The sequence below is a fragment of the Sinohyriopsis cumingii genome, chromosome 8 (genome assembly GCF_028554795.1).
Source record: "Sinohyriopsis cumingii isolate HCF-2022 chromosome 8, ASM2855479v2, whole genome shotgun sequence".
NCBI lineage: Eukaryota > Metazoa > Mollusca > Bivalvia > Unionida > Unionidae > Sinohyriopsis > Sinohyriopsis cumingii.
In genome coordinates, this window is record NC_142968.1 from 122638612 (window position 1) to 122662655 (window position 24044).

Sequence of the window (24044 nt, forward strand, 5' to 3'; positions counted from 1 at the left end):
CTCTATTTTTGCATCATGGCACATGCTATCTTAAGCACTCTATTTTTGCATCATGGCACAGGAGGTCTTCAGCACTCTATTTTTGCATCATGACACAAACTATCTTAAGGACTCTATTTTTGCATCATGGCACAATCTATCTTAAATATTAAATTTTTGGCATCATGGCACAGGCAATCTTCAGCACTCTATTTTTGCATCATGGCACAAGCTATCTTAAGTATTAAAATTGTTTGCATCATGGCACAAGCTGTCTTAAGCACTCTTTAATTATTACATCATGGCACAAACTATGCTCAGAAGTCGATTCAGACACCATGCATAGTCATTACATTGAAAGACTTAACCGGTCTTTTTAACTGATATCTATTTAAACATTAATTAAGGTTTACACTCTATTTTGGTGTAAACACTTCATGTTATATGCACTTTCTTAAGGTGAACAAATTTTCTATGGAGCTTTTACTGTTTTAAAGTTGCATCAGTACTCACAATAAGCCATCTGACTCTGACTTATTCTTTCTTTAAAAATGGACAAAAAAAATCCTTCATTTTATTTCAGTGTTGGTTATGAAAATTTCATTCTTGGTTGGAATTTTCATGAATACTAGACATGACTGGTCACAACTGATTCTATTAGTTTCATATTGGTATGCATCCCCACCGTATCTAGCCTGTAAAAACTTCAACACAGAACATTCACACAAAACATGAACAAAGAAGATTAACACAAAATTTTAATACGAGACATAAAAACAAGTGAATGACACAAAACTTGAATACTAGACATAAACAGGAGATTAACAAACCTTGAACACTAGACACTAACACAGAACATTAACACTAAGCTTGAGTACTTGACATGAACACAGAAGATTGACACAAAACTTGAATACTAGACATAAACAGGAGATTAACAAACCTTGAACACTAGACACTAACACAGAACATTAACACTAAGCTTGAGTACTTGACATGAACACAGAAGATTGACACAAAACTTGAATACTAGACATAAACACAGAAGACTGACACAAAACTTGAATAATAGATGTAAACACAGACAATTTACACAAAACTTGAATTCTAGGTATGAACACGGAAGACTGACACAAAACTTAAACACTAGACATGAACACAAAAAGTTCTAGACTGACAATGATGCCAGAAATGTGATATGTATATCTTACCACTAGTTAAAGCATAGTAACAGTCAAAACAATTTACAGGAAACAACTTTATTGCTCTAAAGACATGATGCGACCCTACAGAAAGCTTATTTTTTGCAAACAATTACTCTTCAGTGTTGGAAAACAGTTTTACTATGCTCAGTTACTGGAAAGTAAAAATGTCATACTGAGCTTAAATCTAATTTAAATACAATTTAACTTTCACCAACAATATGGAAGAGTAAAAATCGCTCAACTTAGGTACTGTATTATGAAAGACTTCATTCCCTGTAAAACATTTAGAACTATATATAGTAGTGCATGACAAAGGGTCCTGGTTTCTACAATTTGCTTTGTGAGGCCTTAAACAAAACATCTCTTGAAAATCAAAGTTGGAAAAAACATATTTTGGGGCAAACATTACTAAATGATGACGTAGAATGCTGGAAATGCAACTCATTCAAGGTCTCATCAAATGATGGATGCGACAACTTTGGATGAAAAGTAGTATTCCTTTGTAAATTATGCAGAAGAAAGCAAAGTTAGATTGTTAGACCATCAGTGATCTTAATTCTTATAAATTATCATGTGGAATTCCAGACCTGCCAATCCTAACAAAACTATCACTAATGCAGTTGATTTTTTCCTGTAAGTTTGACCAGTTTTCAGTAAGGTTTAACAAAATATCATAAACTGCTATTGTAAAACTGGAAAACGTATTAAAAGTTCAGTATTCGAAACATGCAGCGAAGATAAACATGTTCAACTGAAAAGTTTGTAAAGTACACTTAGACCTGATTTACCATGAGCACAGTCGCACAAACTTCAGTTCCAAACCCAATGCAGCTCAATGGCTTGTTGCTATTTCTCAACTTGAAGTGTTAGAGTTTTTTTCTCTCCATTTCATATGATGACATTCATATCTCTGCAACAAAACACTCAAAATTGACATGTGATGTCCAATAAACTCAATGGTGTCCCTTCTTGCTTTTATTCACAAGAATCTGAATGTTCCTTTTTATTCTTATGTGCTGATTATTAACACTTTTTAAGAGGCTTTATTTCTGTTGTCTTCAACATGCATCACTTGCAGGATGCCATTGTTAAAAATTCTAAAGTCAACAATCTGATCATGCAGACGCTTTGCATGAAAAAAATATGTGCAGTTTAAAGCATCTGTAAAGTTGCACTGCCGAAACCAAAGTCCAACCACATTCAGGGGCCATAACTCCTGTAAATTTTGTTGTGGAAAACTGGGAATTCAATTTGTACATGGTCTCACGAAATGTAAGTCACAACCTAAATTTGTTTGAAATCCAGTACAATTTGGTGAAGCTATTTTGCAGAATCCCAAGTCAGTAGAGATGAGCAATCATAGGGTCAAAACTCTTCTAAACCCATGAGGCATACATAAGACTATGACACGATGTTCACACAAAAGTGGAACAGAATATGTTCACTCGTTCTTGAGCTGTGCTATTACAAACAACATTCCACGTAATGATACAAGCTTAACTTAGTGCCTTAATCTATCTGGAATGAAGGTGATGAAACAAAACCTATAAAAAATGGTAAATCTTGGTCCTTAGTCAAACTGCACAGCATATGAATAAGAATGTTGAATGGTTCCTGAGTGATGCTGGTTAGAAGGGACTGTTGTAGTAGAGTTGTAATAATGATAGAAAAAGAAATACCTCTTTTAAAATTGTATCTGAAAAGGCAAAATGTTTAAAAGGCATATCTACATGTAATTGGCAATTCATCTACCAAATAGTGTCCAGTTATGTAATGAGCAAAGACCTATACTGGTTACAAGCAACATTTCATGTCAACATACAGAGTTATTCATCAAAGGCCGTAACTCCTTTTAAAATGGAGTTGACATGGCAATCTCATAAAAAGCACAGCCAGATCAATGAGGGAATGTATATAAATTCAATCAAAATATGTTGAATGGTTCCAGAGCTATTCCAGTTACAAGCCTTTGTTTCAAAGATATGATACTGATGGGACAAGATCAATATCTCCATCAAAAACTGGACACTTTAAAAGGCACACCTACATGAAGTAGACAATTCATCTACCAATGACATCCATATAAGTATATGGATTACAGAACAATGCTGATTACAATTAGTGTGAATGAATGGACAGACAAACAGGTGGACAGACAGAAACGGTAACTAATATTGGGCACCAGCATCTTGATGTGATACCCTAATAAATGTTTACAAACTTAAACTATCCAAAAACTCGGTAAATTCCTTAATAATGTTTAGTACACACTTAATTTTAATAGCCAATACGATTCAAGCCATCTTTCATGCCAAAGTGTATAGCAAAAGAAATGGCTAATCAGAACTAAGATTGGCATTAATCACAGATTACATCATATTGGTAAATAACTAATTTTTCATGGCCTTTTGATGAATCCAGAAAAAGGACTCCAAGGATCATGAAAGTAATTGCACTGATGGGCCAGCATAGCATATCATACAACCCTACACTGCTTGGCATAATCCCTTTACAAGGCACACAGGAAGCTTGACTTCAGGCAACAATAATTTTTTTCAATGTAAATTCTTTAGATTATTTTTTTTCTTCATAATGTTAATGAATAGCAAGAAAGGCAATGAGGGCTACTTGTCACCTTTGTCAATGGCAGAAACAGAGAGACAACTCTCAACCTCAAGAAAGCTTCAATTATATTTCTCTGATATGGGCCCAACTAGTGTGCTTCATATTATTAATTTGTTATGTGCACTAGACAATCTATAAAATTTAACAGTTAGTATCCAAAATGACCGACACATAATCTATGAATGAGCTACTGGATTGGAAAGTTAGTACCAGGTTAGAACTAAATAGAATCCCCTGCTCTTTGGTTGACAGCATACAGTTATCTGCTCGTCTGGTCATGGCTGACATTGGGCAAACTGTAACTCATTTGGTCACGGTTGACATTGGGCAAACTGTAGCCCTAAATTCCAGCTATAAGAGTACATTTCACCACAATAAAATGTCTTTCTTCTACCATGATTGTCTTCATAATTATTTTTGACACAAATATTGATTAACAACCAATTATTCAATTGACTGTACCAGCCTCATTCTCCAATTCACAAATATTTTGTGAACAAAATTACATTCAATGGCAAAACCATAAGTGCTGGCACATATCAACATAAACAATTAGGTCCCATTCCTATAATATACAAATGACAAATACAGCCAAGCTCAAGAGTGATAATCTTTTACAGGCAATTACAATATTTTTCAAGTATATTTATATGTACTTAATTCAGCCAGGAAATTTATTTATTAACAGCTCCAGACAATTAACAATGATTCTAGAAAGCTTCTATCAATGGGATATTAAGGATTCTTTGACCATAGTATAGTTATGCCAACACAAGACCTCGGCTATTATGTTTGCTGCATGAAAGATGTACCTATCACCAGTGAGGAGTATGTACAATATCTACTAAATCTGAGATTTGATAATGAATAAAGGGATCATAGAATGAATTATGCCACTGGTAATAAAATGTTAAAAATATTATCTTTCACCTTAAAAGCATACTGAATGGCTTACAGTACTTTTTAACATATTCAGCAACTTAGCATTTAAAAATCAAAGCACTCAGAATACTGATAACTTTGACTCAAGAAGTAATCCTAATTAACATAAGATCAGATGGGCAAACAATCCATTGGTATTACCTTTATGGTCCCTTTCACTATCATACCCTTACTGCTTAAAATAATCTTAACAATGTTTCCAAGTTTCTTTTCTTTATCTGTCACTACTAAAATTATATTAAAATTTCCAATACTATTTTAGTGTGATTTCTGGGACAACTTTCAGGGCAGATAACTACTATAATGTCTAATAATTAACCAAAATTTGAGTTGTCTCTCTTGCAAAATAAAACTGCCAATAAAGGTCACTTGCTATATGCCTCATTCCTAATTTTAGCAAGCTGATACTAATTGTAACTAATTTTAGTAATATAAACTATATATAGTAACACAGAATGGATACAATGCCATAAACATAGACTGAAATCCATCAAGCCAAAAGAAAAAGAAAAAAGAAAATGGAAGATCCAGGATAATCCATATGTTCTTGATAATTTAACTTTTCCAAAATGCTTGGAAATTTCTTATCAAAAAGGTTTTTTTTCATGTGACAAGCCCACCTGATTTCTTCAAAAAATATACAATATGTGGCTTCTTCAGCTTACTGTCAGCGAAATAATATATTTTTAAGTGATATATTAAATTGGAAGAAAGTGATCACATTGAGTATCAAAAAAAGTCAGCAGCTCTGGCTCTTTTCAGACTTTTTCCTTTCTTCTTTAGAATGACTGGTGTAGACACATAAGATGAAAGTTTCTGACCCTTTAGTTTGGGTACAGGATTAGGAGTTCTGCTAACATTTGGTGAATTTATATGGGAAGCTATTACTGGTGATTTCAAAATGCCTTGTTCCGGTTTCCGATCAGGGTTGAAAGGGACGACTGGACTGACATTCAAACTCTCTTGATAACCTGACAACATAATGAAAAAAAATCATTTGAAATGAAATACGGTTAGAGTAAATCATACAGAAATGGAAGACAGATTCATCTTTACATTGACCATAATATACATGATTGAATTCTCTAATTGTTTACAGCCTACATATTGTGCAAATTGTGACAAATTACAGACATAAGTTTATGTACAGATTCTAGTGGATATCATGGAAAATTACAAGAGTACAATCTCATCCAAGTTTGTGGAAAGGACAGGAAAGTCTACCTACAGGAATAAAACTTGTACCACATTTGAGTCTTTGGGACAAATAAAACTATATTTTGTGTCTTTAAAATACTAGGAGTCGGGTGGCTGGAGGACTTTTCTCCTGCCCATTACTGACATTTTATTTCAACACAGTTTAGTATGAAGCAAGTATGTCTATCAACTAGAGTAAAATGCAATTGTTAGTGACCTTAAACATATGGAATCTAATATACCTACTACATGCAATCAAATTTCCGATTTTTTTATTTTAAAGACACTCACTGACACATGGGAATAACAAAATCTATCTTGTATTTATAGTGGTAACTTTCATCACATTCTTAAAGAATTCAATGGACAAATTACCCACTGAAAATAAAGGATGCTGTTCTCCCATACTACTATTCATACAAGATACAGTACTATTACAAAATAATCTTATTCATAAAGGACACAGTACTCTTGAGAGATGTGAGTTGTTCCATACTAATTACTCATTCCAATTGGTTTTATGGTTTTATGGTTGAAAGAAAAACTTAAGTTTATTGTGTTTTGATGTTTTTGTGACATTGCATTATATTATGGGTATTGTTTTCATACTGGCAAGAGTACCAGCAATGGGTGATTGACACATTATATGACTTACCCCCACCCACCCACCCCACCCCTTCTATGCAGGTAGATGTATTACTGGTATGAATAATTATTGACCAATGGGTCTCCATGATCTGGACTTGTTCAGAAACAATTAATTTCCTTTTAGAATTACCATGTCTTTGACCTCTGACCTTAGACCTCATAAAGTATTGTTTTTTTCACTACTTTAAGTGCAAGCCATCCAATATTACTCTCCAAACCCTATTTTTCTATGAGCCACAATAACCTTGACCAAACTAAATAGGCCTCAATCACAATTAATGCTAGCCCTCAAAAAACTTTGGAAAATCAATGGGCCTTTTCAACTCTTGATGTTACCTGGCCATTACTTTGGAAAATCAATAGCCCTCTTCCCCACTTAGTGTTCTCCCACCAAAACTTTGGAAAATCAATAGCTCTCTTCCTTACTTAGTGTTCTCCCTCCACAAACTTTGGAAAATCTCTTCCACACTTAATGCTAACCCTCCACAAACTTTGGCCAAGGTACATGGTCTAAAATTCAAGTTATTAGCCAAAAAATTATTTTCTTTCATTCAGTGATCTTGACCTTTGAAACATGAAATTAATAAGCTTCTTTTGTACTCAATATGGATGTTCTTGACAATTTTTGGTGAAGGAAAATGGTTGATAATTGAAATTGTTTTGCAGAAACCATTTTTACTTCTTTTAGTGAGCTTGAACTTTGACCCCCAAATCAATAGGCTTGTTCACCTCAGGTGGAAGCTATCCAGAAAGTTTTGTAACTGTAGCTGTTACAAAACTCGAGTGATTGTATCATCCATAAAGTCTGATAAAGCAGTCTAGACTTCCGATATTCTGCATAAACCATTTTTCTTCCTGAAGTCACAGTGACTTTGAATATACACTATTTCAACCAAAAATTGATAGGTTTCTCCATTTTCCAAGTACAAGCCATCCACAATGCCTGGTAAAGAAGTTGTTAAGTCCAGAACAAAAGTCATTGTTCAGAACCGACTGTGACCTTCATCCTTCTGACCCCAGGACGGAACCATCCACAAAAGAGGGTGAAGGTGCATGGTCAGAAACTAAAGTTCTTTTGTTGAAATGAAAATGGATGAACACGGTTAATGCCACAGCACAATATATTCTGCCTAGAGAAGCACTACAATGTTATATGTCAGCTCACTAATAATAATAATAATGAGGACTTTGTATGGCGCCTAATCTTTAGAAGGTCTAAGCGCTTTACAACATTAGACAACATCTATAACAAAAACAACCCATATATAATAATATTATTACAACAACAAAATAAAAAAAAAATCCCCAAACACCATGAAATTAAAAAACAAAAAACGTGCTGAAAATATTTAAGATAGGGAACATTATTAGGTCTTTAAGTTTGTTCTTGCAGTCGAAATAAATGAGTTTTAAGACCATTCTTGAATGGGATCACTGTGTCTTTGTGTCTAAGTTCAGTGGGCAATTCATTCCACATTGCCGGGCCCTGGTATGCAAAAGAACGTTGTCCATATGACTTTGTTTTTGTAGTGGGAATAATGAGTATACAATTGTCAGAAGAGGAGCGTAAGTATCTTGCTGGTGTGTACACATGGGTGAGGTCGGATAGGTATGTTGGACTGGAGTCAGTCAGTGAAACGCTGCACAGAGAACAAATTTTGTGTTTGAATCTGGATCAAATGGATAGCCAGTGTAGGGTACAAAGCAGGGGGAGGTGTACTCTGATCGTGGTACTCTAAGTATGATCCGAGCAGCTATGTTTTGAACTTTCTGAAGTTTCTGAAGTAGATATTGAGATGAACCAGACAGAATTGAGTTACAATAGTCCAGTCTTGAAAGTACTAACGAACATACAAGCCTTTTAGTGGCATCAACTGAAAGATATTTGCGAATGGAGCTGATGCATCTCAGCTCAAGATATGCAGCCTTGCAAATGTTCATGACATGTTGGTGCAACGTGAGAGTACTGTCCAGAGTGACACCTAGGTTTCATACTATGTGAATTTAATGTTGGTGTTACTGACATGCTACATGACAGCTGTCTACAAAAGAACAACAATGGTATGTGCCAGCTGTACCAAATTTATGATCATGATAAAGCACGTAAAATTTCATGACTCAAAGATGAGTTGTTGTTGTCTGATCAAGCTGATTTAGGATGGATATGTGCACATAGGACCACATGGACAAACAGACAGACAGCAGAAACACAATATGACCCCTTCTACAGCTGTGTGTTTAGCCATATATAACCTGAATCCAAATGCAAATGTGGACCCAGATCTTTCATCATATAGTTTGCTTGCAGATCAGTGTCTATGCTGCTTGCTAGAAAGGAAATTTTTATCATAAATTATGCTTTCCAATCACATTAATGCTAATAATTATTCTCATCGCCTCTCAATTACAGCTCTCATGGAATCATAAATGAAATACGTATTGTCTATGTACCATATAAACATTAAAATAGTATCATGGGAAGTAACCCTTTGAACATACTATAATTACCGATCCTTGTCATGCTAGGTAGGTTAACCGTATATCGGATGTTCTTATGTTTAAGCTTATGCAATGCATTACTGTGGATACCTGGATTTGCAAGGAGGGAATGAAATCTCCCACTATGCTACGACTATAGGCTAGAAAAATTCCCCTCCCCCTGAGGAAGACAAAGTCTGCCACTTGGTCTCTTTGATTCAACTTCTCATACGAAATTCTGAGCAGCAATTGAGATGTTTGCAAAATGATCACATCTATAGTATACTGTTCTCCCAACATAGCTGTCTAGAATTGTGAGTAACTGACAGCAAAGTCTGATCAATTCTGGGAGGGAGAGAGGTTCATGGGACATCCCTACTATACAGTCAACCGACTCATTATTGAGGTAAAGGCTCAGGACTTTGACATCAAAAGACTTTCCTGATGCACTGTACCCTGCCTTTCAGCTGCATGCACAGGACAAAGGACTAGGTCCCTTCTGACCAATATGCACAAGTTCTGCAAGGACTATTCAGTATGCCAGATACATGTCTGAACAGTGTCCACTGAGACCATTAATCATAAACAAATTTCTAGTAGATGCATCTAATTGCTGCTGTGTACCTTTAATGACAATGATAAAGGACTATATCATGTAATAAAACAAAACAGTGCAGAGTGCACAACAATTACCATGCAGAAGTTATAACTTGCAAAAAAACAAACAAAATATTCAACTGTTCTAGCTATATAACAATGTTAATTTGGCATGCAAACATGAAAGAAGGGCATGGCTGGTGATTAAACCCAAAATGAAGGAAAAATATGCAAAAATAATGATAAAAACAAAACCTCCAGTTTCTAAAGCCTGAATCAAAAGATAATAAAACAAGACCAGCTCAGAAGACAGATGCCTGAAAAAGCCAAAGAAATTCAAAATATTTTAGGAGGTTACGCATACCAAGCAAAAGCTTAAACTGAAGAATATCAGGTATACTGGCAGCCATCTTGTTATGACAAGGGGGAGTTAATTATAATATATTGGATGAGTTTCTTCCAATATATACAATTTTTAGCATCTATATTGTATATATAGAGTAAAGAATTTTTTTTGTCTTTCCAAGAAAACTGGATTTGGGAGATAGCAGAAGTTAATTTGTGATCAGGTAATATATTTTATGGACAAATTATGACAAGAACAAACAGCATAGACCCAGATCTACCTGAAGATAGATATGATAGCAGATCTGGGTGTACACAGTTTTGCAGCTGGATATGCATTGCACTTACAGGTTATTACTGTATGTGTCAGAACCTGAAAATTTCCTTTTGACTCACTCATCTAGGACCAGTAGGAACCTACACCTTCAAGGTTCAAATAGGACATGGACTGGTAAACAGCTAAGTCGGACATGCATATATTTACTACAGAGCATAGTATTGAAAGACAAGAAAAAGAAAGAAAAGCAAACTGACAATTCAGATAACTTGGTATTGGTGCCTTCAGGAAACAACAATATGGAGTTGAGGAAAGATGTTAATGTAATTTTGTCCCAAGTCTAGACCATTCTTTTGCTGAATGTTATAAGCTAACTCAAAGACAGAGAAAGGTTTTCCAGCTTTAATTGCTCCATTTGCAATGTTAAAAAGGTACTCCATATGCAGTGTCAAAAAGATATTTAAGCCTTTTCTTCTGATCTGCACATAAATTTGTAAAGGCTTGAGCAATTTGACTCCTGATAAGGTGGGGGTTAAGGTCGATTTCCAAGAAATAACCTTTTTGGTTCAAGTAACATGCTATTTGCTTGTTTTTTGTGCTATCTGTAGGTCGGTTCTTCCATTGTTCCTTTGAAGTCCAAAAATGCTATTTTGTTTTAATAATTTGCATCATTTTAAAATCTGGGACATTCAAGTTTCAGCTCTGCAACATATCCTATAGCTGACAAATTTACTGTGATTTATTCTTGCCAGTAAATCCACATTACAAACTCATATTCATCTATCTGGAACATATGACAGTCCAGTACTTTGATGCTTAGCTTTAGCTGTGCTTGAGAACAGATACACCTTTGATTGATTTAGATCAAACACAGACTGGTCAACCATTTATTGCATGCAAAACTTGCAGATTTTCAGTAGTATTTTACACTACCAGTCTCTTACTACTGATTGGCTTCAACCTGCATCAGTGTTATTTTATGATGCTTTTCAGATGAATCAGAGATTGAAAAAACATATTTCTTAATTTATAGGAACAAATACGAAATATTAAAGGTTCCACATGCTAGTACTGCTAATAATAGGTCCACAGCTAAAAAAGAAAACTGGTCAATGACCAGTGTAATTTTTTTCAGGCCCTGATATGCACAGTCTAGTATCTTGAGTGGACAAAGTTGTTTTGACATGTGGCTGACAAGTTTGTGAGTGGCTATTCCAAAATAATCCATCCACCAGATATTGGACACCAATTTTATTATGCATTCTCATTTACATCTATCATCAATTATCAGGTCTCTTATCAGGTCCCTTGATATTACAATATGGCAAAAAATTATCTTCATTTTATTCCCATCTCAACATCATCTCTTTATTCTTGATGCATGTGATTATATCTGGCAAGTCAGATGACATCGTAATGTAAGAAGTTGGATGGCATTATAAAGTAAGACATGCATTCTTATCAATGACATATATCACTCAACATTGTTTAGTTACCTCTAATATTAAGTTGATGGGAGAAAATGAGAGTATATAATAAAATAGCTAAAATGGCAACTTGCTGTTATGATGACCACAACATGAGACAATACTGGTCTTTCATCATCTAACTTGCTTTAGCAGATGAGACAAAAATTTAGTGACCACCATTCAAGATGAAAACCAACTAGTGCTATTATGATTAAACAATCTGGTTGAGCACTAGTCACTTTTGGTAACATGCCATATTAAATCAATTACAAATTCTGTTATCAATTTTAGTTAAAATTCAGTTCTGCACCTTTCTGGCTGTTTATGACTTCATGATTTCTTACAAAATAATGCCAGTTTCAGCAAGATATCATGTGGACAAATTAATTATTAATCAATCAATTACAAGCAATGGATGATGATCAATCATGAAGTTTTATCCAATGCTCAACAAAAATACCAACCAACAGCTTTGTTTTTCTTCATATTAAAGCTGACTCTTTTCTTGCTTGAATCTATCAGGGATGTATCACGGTTTTCCTTCTCCTGAAAAAGGTTTAACATTTTACTACAGCCTGTCACACAAAAATAAAAAAATATGTTCAATGAATAAAAATACCTAATGTGAACACATAAGAAAATGAAAAGAAAAAGACTGATGCATTCCTAAAGCAACCTTTTTTTAAATAAAAAACAAAACAAACAAAAACTTTTCCAGACACAAAATTAAGGTTCAGGTCCTGTTTAATTGATTCACCAGGCTCGATCACCAGATTTCAACATTTTACCATAAGCAATGCCAAAACTACCTATATGATTGAAAGCTAAGTACACTATACTAAGAAAGGTCACAGTGATAAAGTTAAAAGTCAACCAAGGACAACTGTGAAAGAAGTAAAACACAATATAGAAAAAGAGCAAGCATCAAGTCAAACAAAAACCTAATTTTAGTTTGATATTTAAGTAATAATTAATAATACTGCATACATATATAAACATCACAACTCCAGAAGGAATAAGTCTCCAAAAATATGCTTTCTTGTGTCCAATCTGATTGCTGGATATCAAATCTAAACTTAGGATGAAGGACAAAATTATGTTGGTAAAATTTAGTAGGACTGAAGCACAATGAATAACAATTATCTGTGTCAAAGAAGTCATTCTATGAAATAAAATTTTTTAGTAAAATATTTATTCCACAATATTTACCTGATCGTAATACCTTAGGAGTATGACCACTACCATCGAAAATACATCCTTCCCAAGTTAACTTGAAGCTAAAGAAAAAATTTGTAAATGCCAGCCTATAATTGTGTGGGTCTGACTAGACCAGGGGTCTCAAACATGTGGCCCGCCAAGCCATATCATGTGGCCCACAAAATGATTGGTGTCACAAGGTGTCATCAGAGATAACAAAAGGTGGTGCGGCCCTTCGGCCATCAAAAATGCATTCATGCAAACTCCAGGGTGGTTTGAGTTTGAGACTCCTGGACTAGACCGATTTCCCCTTGGATATAGGGGTTGGTACCAAATCATGTCTATACTTCGATTACTACTGAAATTGAGGAATTAATGCTCTGCCAGTAGGATGTAACTGGGGGGTTAGAGGTGGAGAGGATGCAATATGATCAAGCAAGTATTATCTAACAAATTTGTTTATTCCAAATATTAGTTTTTTCTTCAGATATGTTACCTGACCATAAGATCTAAAAATAACAGGTGGTTGTAGTTGCATCTGCAAGATGTGTAAGGCAGCTTCCAAGCAGAAAGAAAAATACAGGCTGGTGTAGTGACTCCATATGTCCAGATACAATTGACTGGGAACCAACCCTGCAAATCAAGCAGAAGTCAATAGGCTCCATATCTGGAAAGTTGCCACATCACCTGGGAAGGCAGCCTGTTACGCTGCTAATATAAGTCTCACCAAGTCAAACAAAGCCTTTTACGATAATAGAACTCGGAGGTAAAAACTCCTCAAAGTTGTTTCCACCCTCCATCCCACAGTCTGTATAATATCTGTTAAGGAACAGCTGTGCTGCTCCTGGTGACTACCCTAATTTCATCAGCTGAAATGCACAATGCACAACAGGTTCGTTTGATCTTGAGTTAGTTCCCTAACCATAGAGCCAATAACTAATCACTTTCAAGGCAATATAGCCTGAGCTAACAAACTGACCATACCTTATTTCAAACATATAATAAAGTAAGATCTCCTTCTTCCCAGTAACTCAGTTTGGTTAAAGAACCATTTCAAAGACTCAATGGGTATGTAGATGACAACAACAACATTACCTTCAAAATACACCCAAAAAAGTTAGCTAACAGAGGCAATGATGCTTTAAGTAATGATAAGTCCATTTCTTCCACTATTTGATTTTTTTTACTGCTGAGTACTGAAACCATCTCTTATATTCATCTGTAACTCTGACTACCACATTCTGTAGAAGAAATACTTTATTGCATGTCTAAGTTACTTTGTTCATGAGATACCTGTAAGTGCAGACAATGTCTTGCTAAATTTGGGTAACTTTATAATTATTATTTTTGGAATAAAACCCAAATTTTAATACATCTATGAAGTCAGTTGAATAAAAATCCATTCATGCTTGTTTGTCTTTTAAAGTACATAAGCCAGTGCACTAAAACCCCAGAGTCAAGACCTTTTATTTAAAAATATCAGTCAGATTGCTGACTATCAACTTGTTTATTAGAATGGAAGTCGCTATGTATCTAACCAACCAATGACGTCTGACATGTCCCCATGGTCAATAAGGTCTAGATTCAGAACTCCTTCATTAACTTCAACAAAAAACAAACAAACAAGTAAATGCCATCTTTGATGCAAGAGTAGTGTTGATAACAAGATTTTTATATGGTCATTGTACAATGTCAGATGAACACTATTTTCATTCAGAACCGGCTATAAATTTCTACAATATTTCAGTGTAAACTCCAAGCAGGACAAGTAGCTATTTAAAGATTTTACGGTTGGCCATTAAGACATACATCAGCATCAATTCAACATAGGTACAACTACATATTGAAAGAAAGAAGCTACTTTTTGGGGTGGAGTGGAATGGGATTTAGTGACAACCCATGTCTATGTAACTCTTGGCATCTATTCACACAAAGTGGCTATAACAAGATGGATACCATGATGGCCATATTGTGGATCACACCAGCAAAGTTCACATTTTGGACAAAAAAAGTCTTATGTGAATGATGATATTAAGATCTGATCAAGACTGAGAGCAGTAACTTGATTTTCATATATGTATATATTAGTGTTTTAAGGGCACATTAGAACAATGATGGTTTTAAAGTACCAATCAGAAGCTATGGTGGCCATGTTGGATGTTATGATCAGTACCATTTTCCTTTAAGACCAACTAGATACTAAAAGAAATATTTTAGTGGAATAACAATAATAAGACTTTGAAGATGACCACTAAGGGAGCCATATAAGATGTCCAAGGTGAAATATTTTCATCTAGGACCAAGAAGACCATGGGATAAATGTGTGTCCAAAGTTTTATGTTAATCCTCCCAGTAGTTTAGATCGGTAACACAATAACAAACTTGTACTAATGATGATGATGTGGTAGTAGACACACAATGGATACAGAAAACAGGCTCTTTGGTCTATGACTAGCAGAACTAGAAGCAAAGGCATGATCATTTACCTTGGACCAAAAGTAATTGAATGAGGATTATAAAAATTCCCAGGTCTGATCAGGATTCATTAACATCATTACAAAGGATTTAGTTAGGGCAACAGTGTCCACATGCATGTGCTAACAAAGCGATGGAGAATGTTAGAAAATGAACAGCAGGTCATTGCACAAGCTTTGAGGCTAGTGCCAAGTAGAAACTCAAAACATGATAGTTTAACCATCCAACTTTAAGATACTGAATGAATTCAAGATTTACCAAAGCCTGCCTTTAACCTTTCTAACAGTAAATGTACACTTGAGTTACCTTAGCCTGCTTTGCAGAGAATTTCTTGAAAAGAGCCTTCTTGACGTATGCTATGGGAATTTTGGCTTTTTCAAACCTAGCAAATGCAGACATCGGTGTTTTCTTCTCTTTAGAATCTGCAGATCCTGATTTTCCCTTGAACAATGGAGTGCCTTTCAAATTACCTTTAAACTTTTTATGAGGTACATATATCTCTATTTCACCTTTCTCAAGTGGGGCATCAATACCTTTTGACACAGAAGTACTTTTTAGTTTTGTCACATTAATATTGGCATCGACACAATTAATGTCAGCTGTGTTATTTAGTTTCGAGTCAACATTCACATCATGCTGTTTGGGACTTTTCTTTCCTCCACACTTTCTGCTGTCCTTTTTCGATGTTGTACCTATTTTAAGCTCCTTCTTTGTCTGGTCGTTTAAAGAAGTACTTGAATTCTCTTTTAACACTGGACTGTCCTTTTTCTGCTTTTTACTTGGACTTGGACTGTATTCATCCCAATTCAATGAGGAATCTCCATCTTCAGTGGGTCTCACTTTACTTCTCATATCTTTTAAAGACTGAATTGCACTAGATTCAACAATTTTTCCAGCCTTATTTTTTGAATTTTCTGGCGATATATTTGCCACATTTATAACTGTCTTGAATTTTCTATTAGTATTTTGGGCCTTTTTATAAGGTGATTCTGAGTTATCTTCCTTGGCCGGACTGGGACTGTGATGCTGAAAAGCTGTTGTAGAAGTGTTATTTGCATCATTACGTTCTTTTGCTATATCCTTTAAAGACTGATCACTTACTTTTTCAAATGCGGTTTTCTTTTTTAATTTACTTTTTGGTTCAGTCTCTATCTGAGTAACATCATCATTCTTACAATGGTCCATCTTCCTTTTGTTTTTCTTCCTTTTCTTTTCCTGTGCATCTGATGACTCCACATCTTGACTGTCACTCTTCAAACTCTGGGCACTCTCTTCAAGAATGAGCTGTGAAACATTTTCCTTTGCATCTTCTCCACTCTGTGAACCTGTGAAGAGTAACATTTTGTTAGTAAGACAAAGTATTGTGTACCAAAGTCATTTATCAAAATACCAGCTGTCAAAAAAAAGTATCATGTATCAAAGTACCATTAACTTGGAAGTATCCTTTTCTATTTAAATGTGGAAAGGATCAGACCTTGGAAAATTCACCTTCTTGGTCACGCACATGCCATACTGGCTTATGAGCCAGATCTGAAGTCATATCTGTCCCAGCCGAACTGCATGGTCTGCAAACCTTGTCTGTAAAGGCTGAGATTGCAAACTGGTCAATCTGCTTAGAAACATCAAGTTGCATAATGTTGCACATGACCTGTGGTGGTGAAGCATGTGTAACTCTTGTTATCAACCTATACCAAACAAGTCAGGAAAAGACTAGCAGCTACAGGGTAGTAGTTGTTGTTCTCGGGTTTAATGCTATTTTTCAGCACAAGATAGGCTATACATGGCGGCCAGTATAACTGGTGGAGGAAGGACCCTGGAAAACCCAGGGAAGAACCACCGACCCGCGAGAAGCTACTGGCAGGCTTTCCCACGTACCCATGCTAGCCGAGCCTTGGACTCGAACCCACACAGGCAGAGGTGAGATGGCAGTGATCCGGAACGGTGAGCGCTTTAGACCACTCGGCCACTCAGGGCCCCACAGGGTAGTAGTATACTGAGTTGGAAGCTACTTAGCCCCAATTCAATTTTATATATAATCATTCAGGAGTCAAGTCAAGCCGCATGATGTATTCATACCAATCAATGTGGTAGGTAGTAACCTACCCAAACAGTGAATTTGATCCTGATACGGTGCAAATTTTCCCTTGAAATCAGCAAATTCCTACTCAACCTTTTTGAAATTTGGGCTTTATGCAGACTTGTTTTATAAGGCAGTGTGGTCTAATGTTTGGCACAATAAGACCATGTGTCTGAAGGATACAAGCTTGAGTCTCACTCTGGTCAATGCTGAGATGCCATGAAGCATGCCATACAGATGCTTGCCATCAAGCATGGTGTCAGTTCTTGCACACCATACACGTACTTACTATCAAGCATGGTGTCAGTTCTTGCATGCAATACAGATGCTTTACCACCATGCCACGTTTTTGCAATATACCTTGATTACTTTAACTTACCAAATATCTGAATTGTAATAATTTCAAAGCTAATATAAAATAGATTTATAATTTTGCCAGTTAAGCACACAATTTGTTAACATTTTTTTGCCAGTCAAACATGAATTTGTTGAAATTTTATTGGCAGTTAAATACAGTTTGTTGAAATTTTATTGCCAGGTAAATAAACAATTTGTTGAAATTTTATTGCCAGGTAAATACACAATTTGTTGAAACTTTATTGCCAGTTAAACACAATTTGTTAAACAATAGGTATAATGGGGCTTGAGATTGCTCTCCTCTCTAACATCTGCCTAACAGCCAAAATGCAAGAAAATTTGGAAAAGAAATCCGTGTTAGTAGGATGCTTTGAGATTTCTTCCAATGCTGCTGATTGCACAGCTATAATGATGTTTGATGGACCCCCCTTTCATTTGCATTAGGACCAACTAGACATATTATGAAATCTTTAGTGAAAACCTCATAGTGAAGTGACTATTCAGGTGAGTAGTTGTTGTTGTTGTTGTGGGGTTTAACGCCATTTTTCAGCACACGATAGGCTATACATGGCGGCCAGTATTAATGGTGGAGGAAGAACCCGGGAAAACACCGGAAAGAACCACCGGCCCACGAGAAGCTACTGGCAAGCTTTCTCACATACCCACATTGGCTGAATCCTAGACTCGAACCGCCGCAGACAGAGGTGAGATGGCAGCGATCCGTAACGAAGAGCGCTTTAGACCACTCGGCCACCAGGTGAGTAGTTATTACAAGGTTTAAAAGATGTTCGAGTTAATACTGATCAGGAGAACTTAACTTCAATTACTTTTTAATAACCAGTTTCAGTTTTCAATGACTAATCCCACTAACAAGTGTTCTACATCCAGTTACTAGTTTAAATACAAGAAACAAAAATAAAAACAATAAAGATATAAATGAATGTGATGAAATATGAAATGCAAATGATAATGGTCATTGTAATTGGACCCAACTATTAAACTAAACACTGCTCTTTAGCTGTTGTACTTTTTCTTCTGGCTGCAACTCTAGTGCTTTAACATGCTTTTCTTTTTCTGTTCCTTTTCTTCCGAGACCATCGGACTGAGATATTAGTGTCATTTTTTTTTTTTCTCTTCTGCTTCATCATCCAATTTTCTTTTCTGGGGCACCTAGAAGGGTCCATCCCATTTCTCTAATCTTTTCTTTTAGACATGTGGGCTGAGCTTTTTTATCTGTGGGCCTGGATGAGGTCTGCCTCTCTAGCAATCTGTTTCTTGACTAAACCTACCTGGCCATGAAAAAGAAGGTTGGAAGAAAGTGATGTGATACTTCAGGAAGGCAAATGTAAATAGAAAAGCATCTCTTGCCATAAGCTGTAAATTAATGGATACTAATAAGGCACTGACAAGCAGGTGTTGAACTGCTCCATTAAGCACATGTCATATGAGTTGTTGTTGTTGTAGGGTTTAACGCCATTTTTCAGCACGTATTAATGGTGGAGGAGAAACCCGGGAAATTCCCAGAAAGAACCACCGACCCACAAGAAGCTACTGGCAAGCTTTCTCACATACCCACATTGGCCGAATCCGAGACTCGAACCCATGCAGACAAAGGTGAGATGGCAGTGATCCGTAACAGAGAGCGCTTTAACCACTCAGCCACTCAGGGCCACCATGTCATATGAGAGACTCGTAAGTGTGACAGAAAGGTTCTTGACATAAAGGTTTAGGCTGTGTTCAGACTGCTTAACAATAACCACCAAAACTAAACTGATCACAGATCCTATAACTATGACATTCCACACCAGTTATTTGTTGTCAAGGAAAGGCTTCCTGTCCATATGCCAACAATATCTCTGTTGACATCTCAAACATCAGTGTGAAAAATCTGCATAAGACTTGAAGATAACTAGGTTGAAACTTGATGGGAGTCATCCAGATGAAAAGGAAGATCTGCTGACACTAGAGTACTGATGCTGCCTTCCAAAAATAATGTAGTATCAACAGTGCTTTAGTTGTCGTTGATAGCTCGTCTTTCTTGACAGATCAATGATAGCTTTCTAAGTGGCCAATGAGAGAAGTAGGTGGAAGTGGTCAAAACTCTGGCAGCAAGCAGGAAAATCTCTTCCATCAATGCATGGAAGACTAAGTAATCCCTGAAATTCATTATATGATGGGAGGAAGATGGCACTTGTGAGCATGAATCTTAAAACATGAAGAGTGGGTTCATCAACGCATTTTCTGTGAAAAAATTGATTGGGCTGGTGAAACAGTTTAAGAAGAATGGTGAACAGGGCTGGGAATCCAGCATACTGAAACAGATCTCTCTCTCGGTTTTCACTGTGTACATCATCCTTTGTCTGGAACTAGTGTATCACCATAGCTGGTACTGGGTCTCCGGAAAGATCACTGTGGCCAGTACCAGGGTATGCATTTGTTGCCAGTATACTCAATACTGGTCCAGATGGGCCACCATACCAAATTGGCATTGACCCCAAAGGTAAAGCCATAAAGACCAGTTCTGTTCATAGTGATGACGGTTAGAGCGAGAAGCTTATGATGGCCTGGATAATTGTAGCTTCTGAACAGACATGCTTTCTGTCTTCAGGGAGTTGGCTAAAGGAAGTTATTGACTGAGGTGATAACAAAACTTGTGGCATCCACATCCTTGATTGTTTGCTCCTTAGCTCTCTCATTTGCCCAATTTAGTTATTTGGCAAAGATGGTCACCAATGTAATCTCAGAACAGAAATGCAACCATTACAATATATTCAGGATGAGCGATTGTTGTTAGCCAATTTTCAACTTAACTGCCTGCACATAATTAAACCCGACCATTGTGCTGACAATAGTAGATAAAGACAGCAAGACAAATGCAAAACCAGTTTAAATTTGTGCAGCATCACACTGAACTTCCTGTGTGAATACTAATAACTTTTTTACAAAGTGTATGGAAATTAGAAGCATGACCTTGCAACATTTGATTACAGAACAATTACATACAGAATACATAACAAGACTGAGTAGTTGAATATATAGCTAAATCAGCTGAATCAAAAGTACTGAAGTCAGACAAATGCTAAATATTCCTCTCCAATAAAAATGGAGCTAGAAATAGAAATGTCATTAGAGTAAACATCTCCGGTTGAGAAAATTTCAACAAATCACTCAACTGATAAAAAGGTGCAAGGGAGTTTGGGATTTGGGATTTGCAAGGTCACAGAAGTGTGTGATTAGGATTTTTAATGTAGCTTTAACAATTTTTCAGTCATATTGCTAAGATGTCTGCAGTGTGGCAGTTTAAAGTGATGTCTAGCACTGGGGCATCATGCCGCAGACATGTAGCATTATGTCCCACCCAGTCACATTATTCTGACACCAGGTCAACCAGTCCTAACAGTAACCTCTTAATGCTGAGCATCTAGCGAGGCAGCTGTTAGTACCATTTTTGTAAGTCTTTGGTATGACTTGGCCAGGGTTTGAACCCACAACCTCCTGTTTCTGAGGCAGGCGCTCTTACCACTAGGCCACCAGAGCAGTCAAGGTCACAGAAGAAGTTGGCAATGCATCATAAGCAAAAAGTAGTAACGTACAAAATTACAGTATTTGGCACCAATCCCTCTGCACAGAGGGAAATAATCTCATACAACTTTTACCTTGGCAAGCAGATGAATTAATGAGCACTTTGTAGCTCAATCATCCGAAAAGACATGGCAAACAACATTTTCAGCTTGAGAGGACTGGATTTTGTGAGATTGCAGACGTACACCTAATGCATTATGGTCAGGTAGTGTATCTGAAGAAAAAGGATTCTTACACAGCATCCACATAATGCTTTTTAATTTAACATAATAACAATAATGGCAAATGATAAATCTATGCAAAAATGAAGGATTGTAATTTCATATTTAAATCTACAATTACCTTTTCTTACTTTTTTGATTATGAAAGTTCTGAGAGTTTATGATTGTCACGTTTTGTGAGAAAATTTGCTAACAATTCCTGCCTCATCTTTGCAAATGTCTTCTGATAGAATTCGTCATTCAAAGTACTTTGGGTAATGTCAATACATGTTATATAATATTACGACTTTAGACCGATTCTGAAACAAACAAACTGTCTTTGCCTTAGCCATTGCGTTATGGTCAAATTCGTGGTTACTTGCAGCGGGGTGAGAAACTCTGTTTGTTTTGCCATCAGCCACTGATATCACCTGTCAGCTTAGGCTTCGAGACTGGAAACCGACATTATAATGTATAAGTGCTACTACTCAGAGAGTTTTCAAAAAGACCACCAGTATCCAATCAGGACGAAGATAGTCAAATTTTGGGGGAGGTTTCTCATGCAGGCAGACATTATTCTGTTACATTCATTGAGAAAGAATCGGTGCATCTTTAGACGTGGAAAGAGTAGGTCTTAGCGAAGTTGTTGGGGAAACTAGACTGCACTCCGAGAACAAATTGAGCACTCATAAAAAGAGCAGGAAAGGAGTCATAGGAACTTCAGACGAGATTTTGAACAAAGGCTTCTGATGAAGCTTTCCAGGTGGGATAGGATGTCACCCGAAGATTAGAGATATGAGAAGACAGAAACAAGGGTAACAGAAGTACCGACAAGGAGGGCAGGGAGAATGGAAACAAGGGTACCAGAAGTACCAACAAAGGAATACAAGGTGGAAGTTACAGATGAGTAACAAGAAGGGATGAAATAACTGTCAATTTGAATAGGTCTTGTATGGATTGGAAGCAACTTCATTGAAAAATTGTCCTGTAATTATTGAATACCGTGATATAGTTTATTAAACTGTTATAACTTTCACCTTATTATTTTTATATCTTATACAATTAGACTGTCGGCTTTGCTGACTGGGGGCTTGGAGCTATTTAATCTTTTAATTGTCCATCCTTCTCCAGTGTTAATAATAATTCCATAGGGGGAACGTGACAATCATATTTTGTTCCAATACACAATTTCACCAAGTGAACCACAAGCAATACTTGTATTGGAAATTTTCAACCTGGAAATATTCAACTTTATGCTTTATGTTTTAATTCTTACTTTAGAAAACTTATGTAGGAAAACAGCCCATCCTGAATCCTTCAGGTATTTCACAGGATTTTACTTCCCATTTTATTTTATGGCAATTTAAAAAAAGTGGGGAGTAATAAGCCGATTTTGTAATACGAGTCAAAAGATGGCAAAGAGTAACCCTGAAATAATCCATAAAATGTTGTTTTCTCTCTATCCCCCGGGGGGGGGGGGGGGGGAGATGGGAGAGGGAAGGGTCTGATAGGAATGTGAAAAACAAATAAACATTATAAAGTGAGATGCAAACTGTATGCCTAACCAGAGCTTTCAATAGATAAAAAGACAAATACTATTACATCACAGACACTATTACATTACAAAAAAGACATATTACATCTCAAAAAGACACTATTACATTACAAAAAGACATATTACATTACAAAAAGACATATTACATTACAAAAAGACATATTACATTACAAAAAGACATATTACATCTCAAAAAGACACTATTACATCTCAAAAAGACATATTACATTTCATTTTTTTTAAAAAGAGTATGGAACACTTAATATCAAGATAAAACATCAAAACCTTTCTTGTCCTTCTTTGTCTTATTTTTCTTCTTTCGTTGTGAATTTTTTTCCATGGTAACCAATCTCCTGACAGCTTTGTTTATTTCTTCTTTGGAAATGTCAGTTTCTGTCACTGGTTCTTCTTCTCGCTTCCAAGCAACCCCATCATGTAAATCTTGGAATCTGAAATTTTTGTAATTAGACTGACCTTTAATTTCTTATTACTGCCAAACTCTGAACAAATGACCATGACCTAAATTCAGGCATCAAACACCCAGGTCAATTTTTTTAGTTTGTTTTGTTTTCAATTACAATTTAACCACACTGTTGGCTATCATGCTGAGGAAATGGAAGCTAAATACCTTTATCAAGGACACACCAAGGCAGGTGACCTGTGCAGGTACTGAACTAATGACTCTTAGATTACAAGTCTGGCCTAATATGACTTGGTTGACCTATATTTATATTACATGCCGTGCAACACTAATACCAATCATAACACTTTATGTGCACATGTGATCCCTGGTTCAGTCAGGTCAAGTGGTCACCATTATGCAAAGACAGTGATTTTCT

General features: G+C 36.1%; 1 protein-coding gene across 2 annotated transcripts in view; it reads right to left on the reverse strand.

Annotated features, from left to right (window-relative positions):
- Window positions 1-723: 723 nt before the first annotated feature.
- LOC149794551 (uncharacterized) overlaps window positions 724-24044 on the reverse strand; it is a 53933-nt gene continuing 30612 nt past the window's right edge. The window contains exons 8-12 of one of the 2 annotated variants that reach the window (XM_089968819.1): window positions 23491-23654; window positions 15741-16759; window positions 12227-12308; window positions 8850-8924; window positions 724-5722 (exon numbers count right to left, since the gene is read on the reverse strand). In XM_089968819.1, the coding sequence (XP_089824945.1) occupies window positions 5481-5722; window positions 8850-8924; window positions 12227-12308; window positions 15741-16759; window positions 23491-23654 (1582 nt within the window). In that variant the 3' untranslated portion in view covers window positions 724-5480. The remainder of the gene's footprint in view (window positions 5723-8849; window positions 8925-12226; window positions 12309-15740; window positions 16760-23490; window positions 23655-24044) is intronic. The other variant, XM_089968820.1, reaches the window with a different exon arrangement.